General features: G+C 39.9%; 1 protein-coding gene across 1 annotated transcript; it reads left to right on the forward strand.

Moving 5' to 3' along the window:
- The first annotated feature begins 530 nt into the window (after positions 1 to 530).
- On the forward strand, positions 531 to 12,195 carry LOC108429784. Its single transcript, XM_017701796.2, has 11 exons — positions 531 to 763; positions 3,017 to 3,083; positions 3,200 to 3,541; positions 4,225 to 4,569; positions 6,388 to 6,525; positions 6,929 to 7,030; positions 7,120 to 7,221; positions 10,455 to 10,556; positions 10,646 to 10,747; positions 11,188 to 11,289; positions 12,068 to 12,195. The coding sequence occupies exons 2-11, from the start codon at positions 3,038 to 3,040 to the stop codon at positions 12,193 to 12,195; spliced, it is 1,509 nt and encodes a 502-aa protein (XP_017557285.1). The 5' UTR covers positions 531 to 763; positions 3,017 to 3,037.
- Positions 12,196 to 12,767: the final 572 nt, after the last annotated feature.

Genomic DNA, 12,767 nt, shown 5'->3' on the forward strand with positions numbered 1-12,767 from the left:
CGTTGACATTTTTTGTTGGGGTATACCCCACCACGGTCCTTGGATTTTCTTTCAATAAACCGTTGGAGATGAGGAAATCACCATCCCATGCTTCTACTCAAATGCCCTACTTCCATGATATATCATCACAGTAGCGTGAACTTTTTACGTTTTCCATTAATTTCACCCGAAAGCCAAATATCCCTAACTTTGTAGTTTATTTCCCTAAAGGATGTGATGCGCCAGAACCAACCATATGAATGATGAAGTAGCTCTGTGGAGGAGCGAAGATTGACAGTGATGTAATATGAGTGGTTGCCCACTACATTTCAGCTACTTGCCCGCTGGAACACCAAGAAGTGAAGTGGTCGAGAGTTCACAGAACCCTGCGCAGCTCTGCTGCCGCCGCCGTCTTGTGTTTCCGAGAAGCTGATCTGCCCAGCTAATATTAATAAGTATGATCTGCGCGTTACACACGTGCAAACAGATACACATGACAGACGAGGGAGAGAAATAGCACACACGCTGTCAGCAGGTCCAGACCTATACAATAACCGCTCAGTGTTTACAGCCGAACCTGTCCGCACAGTCCGGGGCCCACGGGCGATCTACATCTGCAGCACACTGGGCGCTCGCTGCAGCTCCAGGGTCTCATCACTGTAATTCAATGCGTTAGAATGAAAGGCGAGAGGTCACCAGACTGAGGGAGAACAGCTAAAAACAGCGGGTGTTCGACTAACCGGAGGAGCCTTCGGGCTGCGGATTCAGGAGCGACCGACCTCCGGTAAGTACCTCCGGCTTCCCGCTCACTGGGTTCCGAGTGACCGCCGCCGTCAGGACCTGTGGAGGCCCAAATCTGTTTATTTATTTTTTTTAATCGATTTTCTTTTGTATTTTAAATAAATTTGCCTTCAAGCCCGGAAATGAAACATGTTTTTTTATTTAATTATTTTTTGCTTGGCTGTTTCGAATATTTGAATGAATGAATGTGTGTTTGTTATTAGAAATGAACCTTTCTTACAAACAATGAATCCACCATTTTTTATGAATAGTCATGTACAACCAAAATATAAAGGGACACTCCGGCCGAAATTAAAAATATAGAGTGCCTAAGGGGCCGAGGTTAAAAAAACGAATGCCATTGCGTTCCCTCGCAGAAAATATGCGTTCCCTCGCAAATGTTTTACATTACGATCCAAATTGCAATCGCTTGTAAAAGCTGTGCTTTGCTTAAACTCAGAGCAGCTAATTGAATTTACGCTGATCTTGGATTGAAATATAAAGACATAGTGTTGCTTCTCAAGGCCAGACGTGACCACGCTGTTAGGGACTCGAACCTGAGACCCAGCGTCCTCCTTCAGCGCTGAATAAACTCAGCAGAGACAGAGAATGTTTTCTTAGCTTTTTTAGTGAAATACATCCTTCTTCTTTCTAAAATTAAACGAAGGTTCTGGACAAATGATTAGCTATTTTAACTTTTCGTTTTACCCGTTGAGCTCCATTTACTCTCAGTCCTGTTTTTGATATAAGAGAGGAAATAAGAAGTGGCCAGGCTCCTCATAAACAGCCTGCCTTTGTGTTACTGTTTGAACAATGCATGCTGGGTATTGTAGTGAGAGAATACTGATGGCTGAAAACACATTAAAGAGCTAAAAATGTTCAATTTTGTCAATGAGGCATATTAAACTAGTTTTTGGCCAGAATGCTCCTTTAATGCTTCAAGCAGCATTTGTTACTGATTTCAAACTGAACAAAAAAAAGTGCAAATGGATGTTGGGACTACGCTGATTGTTCATCCAGATGTCTCAAAACTCCAAAAATCTGTCAATTATATCTGAGAATACATAAAGAAAAAAAAACTTTAAAAAAGTCTAAAACCCTAAAACCAGCATTTTAAACATACTTTGCTTTTCTGCATGCATTTTAAATCATAGCCTGTGCTTTAATATTTATGATGACATTTAAACACCAATCTGGGCTACTTTGAGCTCAGTAATTATGTGAATGAGCCCACAGCAGTATGAGACAACGTGCTTCATACCTTTGATATGTGCATGGGCTACATGCCTATATGCTCAGAGTAATGTGGAAACTGCTGAATGTAGTTCAGTGGGGTGGTTCAGGCAGTGATCCAGTCCAACCAGCTGTTTTGCATCTCTAGTAATGAAGCTCATAGTAAAGGTCACATTACAAATCATTTGATACACACTGCACTGCTGCCATTCTATTAGGGTGTGTGGCCTCACGTGTCCTCAACATAGTGCCATCACTATGCCTCTTAAAGGGGCTGGACACTCAGGCTGGACTGCAAATATTAACACCACCTCTATGGTTTTACAGATTTGTAGATTAAAGATCATTAACCAATGTTAGATTTAAAAAAGCTCACCTAAATCATTTTTCAAATGGAGCAAAAGCTATAATAGTGTAACTGATCTCTGCCTGGTCAGGACTGTGTGGACTGCTCAGTGACTGAAAGAGCAAAGCAGAGATGAATGTTACTAACAGAAGTAGGAATCTGGCCAATCATCCCAACAGTATTAGCATTTTCTGCCTATGATAGAAAATGAATCATTAGAGCAATGTAATTGGTTGACAAGCTGCTTCCCAATGCTGGTTTAACTTGTCTGATATTAAGTATTTAGTCTTTCCTATTAAATACATGCGCTGCAGTAATTTCAACACATTTAAGGGATGTTTTTAAAACGGTCGCTACCTCAGTAGTAGTCAGTTTGGCTAGAGTGACTGGTTTATGTGTGAGGCAGAGCTGTAGAAAGGAGCTGCTGAAGAACAATCTGCCCATATTCTAACTAATGCCCTGATTAGTTTGAGGTGACATCGGCAGTGTCAGTGTAGTCTCAGTCAACAATGTGTACTTTCATGCAGCATTCAACCAACAAAATTAGTTGACGGCACATTAAATATGCAATTGAAGTGCAGCTGACAAAACTGTAATATCTCTCTGCTTTTTAGTTATTCTGGATATTTCTGTAGAATTCATTGTTTTACAGCTTTCTTCCTTGCTGTCTTATTGCAGTGAGAGACATTTCCTTGCAACATGCACATGCTTGGTCTTGCAGTAATCTTAGCATCAGTTCTAAAAGGTGAGTCAATCCAGATTGTGTAGCAAAGTAATGGCTGAAATATTGCATACGAACTACTTACATCACAGCAACCTTTCTTCTTCCAATCATTGTGCATCACCGGTACCACCTACAAGCCTGTCTCAGCACCAGTACCCCCTACAGACCACATGCTCAGATCGGCGAGATACAGGTGCAGATTGGGGGGACGGTGATCCTGCCCTGCAACAGCTCAGCCTACAGCAGAGGGGAACTGGATGTCCACTGGGAGGCTATGGGCAAAGACGTGGTCTTCTTCCAGAATGGCCAGCTTGGGGCTGGACAGGGGTATGAGGGCCGTGTAGAGCTCCAGTTATCAAAGGCTTTGGAGGGGGACTTCTCCTTGACTCTAACAAATGCAGTGATGAGCGACACAGACCTGTATGAATGTCTGTGGCAGGGCAAGAGGAGCATATCCACTGTTATACTGAATGTCTTACGTAAGTATTGCTGAAAAAACTGATTTTGATGATTGACAACTAAGAATGTGTTCTTTCCTCACTACTTTTGTGAGGTTGGGCTAGAATGCTGGCAAAAAAATCAACCAATCAACCTGAAGAAAAATTCACATTGTGCTATAATGGGAGCCACGATAATGACATCAAATCAAATAAAATGTGTTTGTATAGTGCTGCAACTGATGTTTGCAGTTCCAGGATGGAATACTTTTCTTGAGATTTCAAGGTAATAAAACTTTGTATTCTCGAAATAATGCTATAATTTTTTAAAAATCTCAGTAAAACGAATTACATACATGGTAACTGTACAAATGTAATACACTATACAAAAAACGGTGCATCTTGGTAGGAAAAACATTTCTTCTGAGATCTAAAATGAATTACGTCATTATCCTGTGAAAACAACATTTCGTTGTAGAGATCTTGAGAACATTATCATCAGGAAATTTGTCACATGATAATCACAAGCACCTTTTCAAGGAGATGTTCTCAAGGAAACAGAGTAAACCAGAGTAAATGACTGAATCCAGCACAGGATTAAAAACAGAAAACTCAAACGTTGTGTCTATCGCGTTTCATTTAGTTTACAGCAACTCAATGGTCAACAAGATGTTCAAAAAAAGCTAACAATGTTACATTAAGTCTCATTTTCTCTCTCCTTTTAGCCCCACCGTTTCCTGACCTGCATACCTCTGTGACAGAGGGTGAGGACGTCACGCTGTCCTGCTATGGTAGAATACCAAAAAATAAACCTTGGGAGAAAATGTTCATTCAGTGGTTGAAGGATGAAGAGGAAGTCCTGTTATTCAGCTCTGGCAAGATCACCACAAACACTGTCTACAGGGGCCTGTCATTACCACCCCAAGAGGAAATTAGTAAGGGCATCTATTCACTGACTATTGAGTCAGTAAGAGCCTCGTACCAGGGTATCTACAAATGCCGCTACAAGGCCAATGATTATGAAGCTCCACGAAGCGGATTTCCTGAAACATATAGCCTCAGCGTTTTAGGTAGAGTACACTGCTGTGGTCCGCAGTCCAGGTGATCGCATGCACAGCTTTGACTTTCCCTTGCTCTAACATGTATGACTCCACTCATGAAGGGCATATAAACTGGTGAGCTGGATAACACATGAAGCTTGCAGATCTCTGGTTAGCCATCTGTAAAATGAGCCACTTTGCATGGATGCTTAGTTTGGTGCAGATGCTCTCTTCAAGCCTATTATTTCTAGGCACTTCATAAACTGATAAACTTTTCCATAAACTAATGATATAACTGAAGCAATGTTCAAGATATGAATGTATTTTGAGTGTTGAGGTTTATTACTTTTGTAACACAATATTGTGTGTCAGATTTAGGATTAGACAAAACTGAACAATTACTTAGGTCTCCATGCAGTTACAACTGATGCGAATTGATTAGAAACATATATTTCACTCTTTTACAAATTGGAGCAAAATTCAGAGTATGCTGAATCTCCGTAGTCAAGTATTTGAAAATTTGAATGCTTAAAGATATTTTTAAGGTTTTGTATAATCACTTTTCACTGTCATTTATTGATTCATTCTATTGCACTTGGCTGTCTTACTATTTTTTTGCTGCATAGTTATTATTATTATTGCAGGATTGCTCTGCAAAATCAATGGAACTGAAAAAAAAAAACAATGAGCTCAGTAGGACATCCCAGATCACATAACTAAGACATTTTCTAGTTGCATACTATAAATTAATGGTAATTCTATTCTAACTGGAACAGATGGCGTATGTCATTTTCCTGGTTTGCATTATTTAAAAAAAGTCAGAATTTTATAATTGTCCAAAATTACTTGGAAAAGTTGTTACTAGGGATATTGAAACAATAAGCTGGTGCTTATTTCCAGCATTTTCCATGCTTTGTTCTGATAGCAGCATTTTTTAAAACAAATGTAGCAAGTCCTATATATAAAGTATGACAAATCATGGTAAATTAGGTCAGACTAGACACAGGACTAGGCAGAGGGAGAGTAACTGAGATGTAATTGGATCCCACAACCATGAAACAAAGAATGATAAGAGGTAATTAAAGCATCAACTAGAATACTGGCTGGAAAGATCATGAGTAACATAAACATACCAGCAGGACATCTCTTCTCTCATCAGCCCTTCTCAGCAATTGTATCCTTCTTGTACCCTTACATCATGCTTGGCATGCCCTTGTATCCCCACTCAGCAAGATCAGGTTCAGGGAGCCCCAGCTGTACCTTGGTGTGTGGAATGGGTCCTGATACACAGGCGAGCTAGGTATGTTAGCACAAATGTGAGCTCAAATGCTTTTTGCTCCCTTTCCATTAAAAAAACCTTATTAGGTTAGGGCTAGGGATTATCTATAGCCTATAGATCATTTCACTTTATTTATTTATTTGTTTATTTACTTTATTTTCCAGATCACTTTCACAATTAATTATTATTATTTTTTATTATTCTGTTGATGGAAATTTAGAAAATGGATCTGTTTGATGGCATAATTCAGAAGAGTCTTCAATCCAGGAGGTCTTACAGTTATTTAATGCACAGTGTATAGCACTAATAGGCTCCAGCACTGCCGCCACCCCCCCCACCGGGAACCTGAGGGAGAATCGGCTTAGAAAATGAGTGTGTGTGTGTGTGTGTGTGTGTGTGTATAGCACTATTGAGTTGTTTTGGGTGACTAGAGCTTTGCCATGCTAGAACTCTGCCTTGATATGCACCTGCATGACTTGAGTTCTAATCCCCCAGCATTATTTTTATAAGCATAGTTATATGTTAATTAATTGAAGCCTCTAAAAAGTGTGTTAATTTTTTTTGTCCAGTTTCCAAAGAACCTGATGCTACAGTGGAAGAAGCCAGTGATGTTACTGAGATGGCCAGTTTTAGTACAAGTACAGAACTTACTGGATTAATTGTTGGTGCCAGTGAAGACATCACTACAATGCAGGACACCACAAGAGGTATTTCATAACATTAAGAATAGCAGGGGTCAGAGGGCTGGCTCCAGACCAGGAACCTGAGCTTCAGTGGTACTGAATGGTTCCTGGCTTGCTGCATGTCTACAACAGCGCTTGTTTGATGAAATCTACAACGCTTGTTTGATGAAATCTACAACGCTTGTTTGATGAAATCTACAACGCTTGTTTGATGAAATCTACAACGCTTGTTTGATGAAATCTACAACGCTTGTTTGATGCTAGTGTCTAGCTCTTAAGACAAGTGAAGAATGGTACCACTTAGAATTATCCAAAAATTATCATATTTTTATTTGGAAAATGATGCCTGGGTATAGCATTGCATCTAGGTGTTGTTTTCATATGATGTTTTTGTTAACTGATATAAGTCAAATGTGTTTGCTTCTAGTGATCCCAGAGCTACTGCCACAGCCGAACACCACTACTGACACTACAGTGTTAATTGCTGATGCCAGTGCTGACAGCACTACTGTGCAAGATCCAGTGGGAGGTACTGCAATATGTACTTCACAGTTGCTGGATCGTACACAGATTTTGTGTTTTTGTTAAATGATCTAAGTACAATGTGTTTCCTTCCAGGAGTCTTACTGATGCAGCCACAGCCGAGCACGACTACTGACCTTTTTGGGTTACTTGCCAAATCAAGTGCCGAAAGTACTACTGGGCAGGACACCATGGAAGGTATAATAATGGATCACACCCAGTTGTTGACCTCAAACTAAATCCCAACTCCAAAAATGTTGGGATGCTGTGGCAAAGTAAACGTTAGGCTGGAAAAGTACAACCCCAATTCCAATGAAGTTGGGACATTGTGTTTAACATAAATAAAAACCGAATACAATGATTTGCAAATTCTTTTCAACATAAAACCCAATTGAATACACTACAAAGACAAGATATTTAATGTTCAAACGGATAAACTTTGTTTTTTGCAAATATTCACTCATTTTGAATTTGATGCCTGCAACACGTTCCAAAGAAGTTGGGACAGGGGCAACAAAAAACTGGGAAAGTTGAGGAATGCTCAAAAAAACACCTGTTTGGAACATTCGAACATTCCACAGGTGAACAGGTTAATTAGAAACAGGTGAGTGTCATGATTGGGTATAAAGGGAGCATCTCTGAAAGTCGTTCACAAGCAAGGATGGAGTGAGGTTCACCACTTTGCGAACAACTGCATGAGCAAATAGTCCAACGGTTTAAGAACAATGTTTCCCAACGTGCAATTGCAAGGAATTTAGGGATTTCATCATCTACAGTCCATAATATCATCAAAAGATTCAGAGAATCTGGAGAAATCTCTGCAAGTACGCAGCAAGAGAGAAGCCAGTTGAGGTGGTTTGGGCATCTGATCTGGATGCCCCCTGGACGCCTCCCGGTGGGGGTGTTCCAGGCACGGCCTACCGGGACAAGACCCCGGGGTCGCCCTAGGACCCGCTGGAGGGATTATGTCTCCAAGTTGGCCTGGGAGCGGCTTGGGGTCCCCGGGAATGAGCTGGAGGAAGTTGCGGGGGGACAGGGTCATCTGGGATTCTCTGCTCTCCCAACTGCTACCGCGACCCTGTTTGGACTAGGGGGCAATGACGATGAGTTCCCAAACGCTTATTGAGTGTTGTTAAAAGGAAAGGTGATGAAACACAGTGGTAAACATGCCCCTGTCCCAACTTCTTTGGAACGTGTTGCAGGCATCAAATTCAAAATGAGTGAATATTTGCAAAAAACAAAGTTTATCCGTTTGAACATTAAATATCTTGTCTTTGTAGTGTATTCAATTGAATATAGGTTGAAAAGGATTTGCAAATCATCGTATTCTGTTTTTATTTATGTTTTACACGTCCCAACTTCACTGGAATTGGGGTTGTAAGTGGTAAAAACAGCTGGAGGAGCAAATTGCAACTAACTCACATGACTGGGTATAAAAAGAACATTTTAGAGAGGCAGTTTCTCTCAGAAGCAAAGATGGGTAGAGGTTCACCAATCTGTGAAAATCTGACTACAGTACATAATATCATCAAAAGATTCAGAGAACCTGGAGAAATCCCTGTATGCCAGGGACAAGGCTGATGGTCAATATAGGATGCTATATAGGTCAATATAGGTGATCTTTGGGCCCTCAGGCAGCACTACATTGTAAATGATGATTCTGTACTAGAAATCAGTACATGGGCTCAGGAACACTTCCAGAAATCATTGTCTGTGAACACAGTTTGCTGTGCAATCCACAAATGCATGTTAAAGCTGTATCATGCAAAGATTGCCATATTTCAACATGATCCAGAAATGCTGCCATCTTCTCCGGGCCAAAGCTCATTTAAAATGGACTGAGGCAAAATGGAAAACACAATGTTCTGTGGTCAGATGAATCAAAATGTACATTTTTTTGGGAAACCATGGATGCCGTGTCCTGTGGCCTCGGGAAGAGGGACCATCCAGCTTGTTATCAGCGCACAGTACAAAAGCCTGTATCTTTGATGGTATGGAGTTCCATTAGTGCCTATGGGGTGGGCAGCTATCAAATCTGGAAAGGCACTATCAATGCTGAACAGCATACAGAGAACAACATATGCTACAATCCAAACAGCGTCTCTTTCAGGGAAGGCCTGCATCTTACTGCATCCATCATAACAGCATGGCTATGCAGAAGAAGAGCCCATTTGCTGAACTGGCCTGCCGGAAGTCCAGATCTACACCAACAGAAAACATTTGGTGTGTCATATAACGAAAAATCTGGCAAAGAAGACCCAGGACTGTTGAGCAGCTAGCATCTTACATCAGACAAGAATGGGACAACATTCCTCTCCCAAAACTCCAGCATTTGGTCTCCTCACTATCTAGACATTTACAGACTGTTGTTAAAAGAAGAGGAGATGCCACACAATGGTAGACGTGGCCCTGTCCCAACTTTTTTGAGATGCATCGCAGCCATCAAGGTCTAAGTGAGTTAATATTTTTCATGAAATATTAAAACGTCTCACTTTCAACATCTGATATGCGTTCTATGTTCTAATGTGAATAAAATATGGATCTATGAGATTTGCAAATCCATGCATTCTGTTTTACATTTATTTACATTTTGCACAGCATCCCAACTTTTTTGGAATTGGGGTACATTTTTTCAAAGCTATCACACTGCATGTCCTTATGGACATCTTTCCCAGTACATGGATCAAGGAACAATTTCCAGTGGTTTGTGCAGGTCTAGTGTCTATCACATAGCTCTCACTGCACAAGTCATGTTCCAGTTTATCTAAAGTCTGCCTGTGTTCCATCTCTCTTTAAGAACTAATCTTGCTACCTCTGTTTTAAATAACCATGGATTAATATGTCTAAGTTACGTTTTAGGTATAAAATGTTAGAGTATTCCAATATTTTATGAATGAAGGTGATCTTATGTCCTTATTTTCCAGAACTTGTCCAAGACCAAAAATGTGTCCAATTCTTTTTTTCAATTTGTCCAGAATTTCTGGGATGTGGCTTTGCTTTCTTGTTGACAATTGCTTGTCTGCCCTGTGCTGCCCTTCTGCCTATGGTGTTCTTTTTTTTGAAAACCAAATAAAGAGCCTATTTGAAGAGAATTCCAATCTGGAAACTCAAGCCAGAGCCAAAGATTCATGATAGATTGTTGTACGACAAATCTACAATTCTTGTTTGATGCTAGTGTCTAACTCTTAAGACCAAGTGAAGAATTGTACCACATTTAATTTTTGGTAATGATGGTAGATGTTTTATCAGGACTAAATCATTCTGGACTAAGAATATGGAAATGCGGCTATTGCATGTCCCATGTCTTCTGACCTTTGCCTGAGCAGAACAACAGGTTGTTCAAAGGTTGCTGCACAATGCTACCTGAGTATAGTGTTGCTTTCATATGATGTTTTTGTTAACTGATATAAGTCAAATGTGTTTGCTTCTAGTGATCCCAGAGCTACTGCCACAGCCGAACACCACTACTGACACTACAGTGTTAATTGCTGATGCCAGTGCTGACAGCACTACTGTGCAAGATCCAGTGGGAGGTACTGCAATATGTACTTCACAGTTGCTGGATCGTACACAGATTTTGTGTTTTTGTTAAATGATCTAAGTACAATGTGTTTCCTTCCAGGAGTCTTACTGATGCAGCCACAGCCGAGCACGACTACTGACCTTTTTGGGTTACTTGCCAAATCCAGTGCTGACAGTACTACTGGGCAGGACACCATGGAAGGTACTGTAATAGATAACACCCAGTTGCTGACCTTAATCCATTCAATTCTTTTAAAGCTGTCACACTTAAAATGGACAAAATAGAAATTCTGATTACCAGGCCTCAATCTTTTTCTGATTGTGCCTCAATTGGGTCTAATATAAGCTAATATAAGCTGTTAAAAGCTTGGCTTTAATGACTAAATTAAAAAACTAATATACTTGTGGACAACAATAAAAGAACTAATCTTATTTTCATCTGAGGAGGACTGCAAAGATTAGACTTTAATCTTTGGTGTCATGCTTTTATTTCATACCCGCTGGGGTATCACAATGCATTGTTTTCATGCTTGAGCCGTCACACTGCCGTCACTCTCCAGGTGGTACAAAACTCACGCTTAGTTACAGGGACCTAAATGCTGTTTTTGTTAAGTGACCTAAATACAGTGTGTTTCTTTCTAGTGATCCCAGAGCTACTGTGGCAGCCAAGCACAACTGCTGACTTCATTAAGTTCATTGCTGATTCCAGTGGCGACAGCACTACCGTGCAGGATGCTCTGGGAGGTACTGTAGTGGGTTCTAATGAAAACCTAAGAATGGGCCAGCCACTGCTGTATGTTGCTTAATGAATTCCACATCTGGAAACGGAAAATGAAAAACTAACGATTCTTAATATTAAGCCAGATTACATCAATTTATATAGACAAAAAGCAAGAAAGAACCTTTTTAAAAAAAAGATATATTTATATCAGTTCCTTGTTTTCACCCCTTGTGTTAGATTGTCACCTGTTAGGTTTTAGACTTTCACTTCGTGTATTGCTAGACAAAGTCTAGAAAGTGCAAGCTGCAATGCCTTCCTTCACTGCTCTTAAAGTGGTTCTAAATGGCATGAAGTATTATACGTACTGATTTGGTGTTTGTGATCTAGTTAAAATTTCTTTCCAGTGTTGAACAAAGTGGACAAATGTTATTTGACTAGTTGATCGAAGTGTCACTAATATTGTTACTTAAAATTGCACACAAGCAGGTCTAAGGTATGGTAAGTTATACTATCTTAAAGTCAGGTTACAGTTTCTTGCTTAAGTTTCCAACTGGTAATTATAACTCAGAGTGACACTTGAATCCACACTGCCAGTTGGAAGCTCTTAATTAGGCTATGGAAATTCTGGGGTGATCTAAACATGGCATGAGGCCAAATAAACACCTTTACAGTGTGACGTTCTAATCTAATATGCAAATACAGCAAAAAGAAAAAAAAAAGAGGCCATAGTGACATAATTCACAATAAGAAATTTGAGTTTGTCTTTGGATCCACAGTCATAACTTTTTTCCCCCCTGTCAGGTGAAGAAGATCCATTTGAATACCTTTGGGCTGAGGAGGTACCGTGGGTTCGCATTGGGATGATCAGTGTAGTACTGCTGGTCACTGCAGCATTCTTGGGCACACTAGTGGCACTAGGGAAGCTTTGACTGAGGCAGAACCTCAGTTCTTTCTAAATTATTTACATATATTTTATTCATCTTGTTTTGCAACAGTTCTATTTTCAAAGTATGTCTGCATGTATTGCACACCTCACAGACCTTGTTAATGACTTAAGCTGAAACGGCCAAATCACTTCCGTAATCAGAACAGTTGACCTACATTCTGAAGTTGGTGCTACATTCATTTTATCTCAGGTAATTTCGTGCAATATGGACCCAAAAAAAAATCAATTAGCAGTATTTTTTTTAATCAATGCATTTAGGGTCAACTGTGCCATCACCTATTTTTATCTGAATTATAACATGTAGCAGATATGTATATAACTTATGGACAGAATATCATACATTTATTTAGGTTTATGACCATCGCTAATGGCAATGGTAGTGTAAATTAGAATGAATAGAATTGTTCCGTCATGAAAAGTAAATTGCATGTGCTTCATAATTTATTACAAATATCCATCTTCATATCAAAACCTGAAGGTTGTTGGGATTTAGGTCCCAGTGAGTACTTTTTTCCACTATGTATAACTGAAAAAAGTTAACTGAGATCATCCAAT

This window comes from Pygocentrus nattereri, chromosome 12, assembly GCF_015220715.1.
Source record: "Pygocentrus nattereri isolate fPygNat1 chromosome 12, fPygNat1.pri, whole genome shotgun sequence".
Taxonomy (NCBI): domain Eukaryota; kingdom Metazoa; phylum Chordata; class Actinopteri; order Characiformes; family Serrasalmidae; genus Pygocentrus; species Pygocentrus nattereri.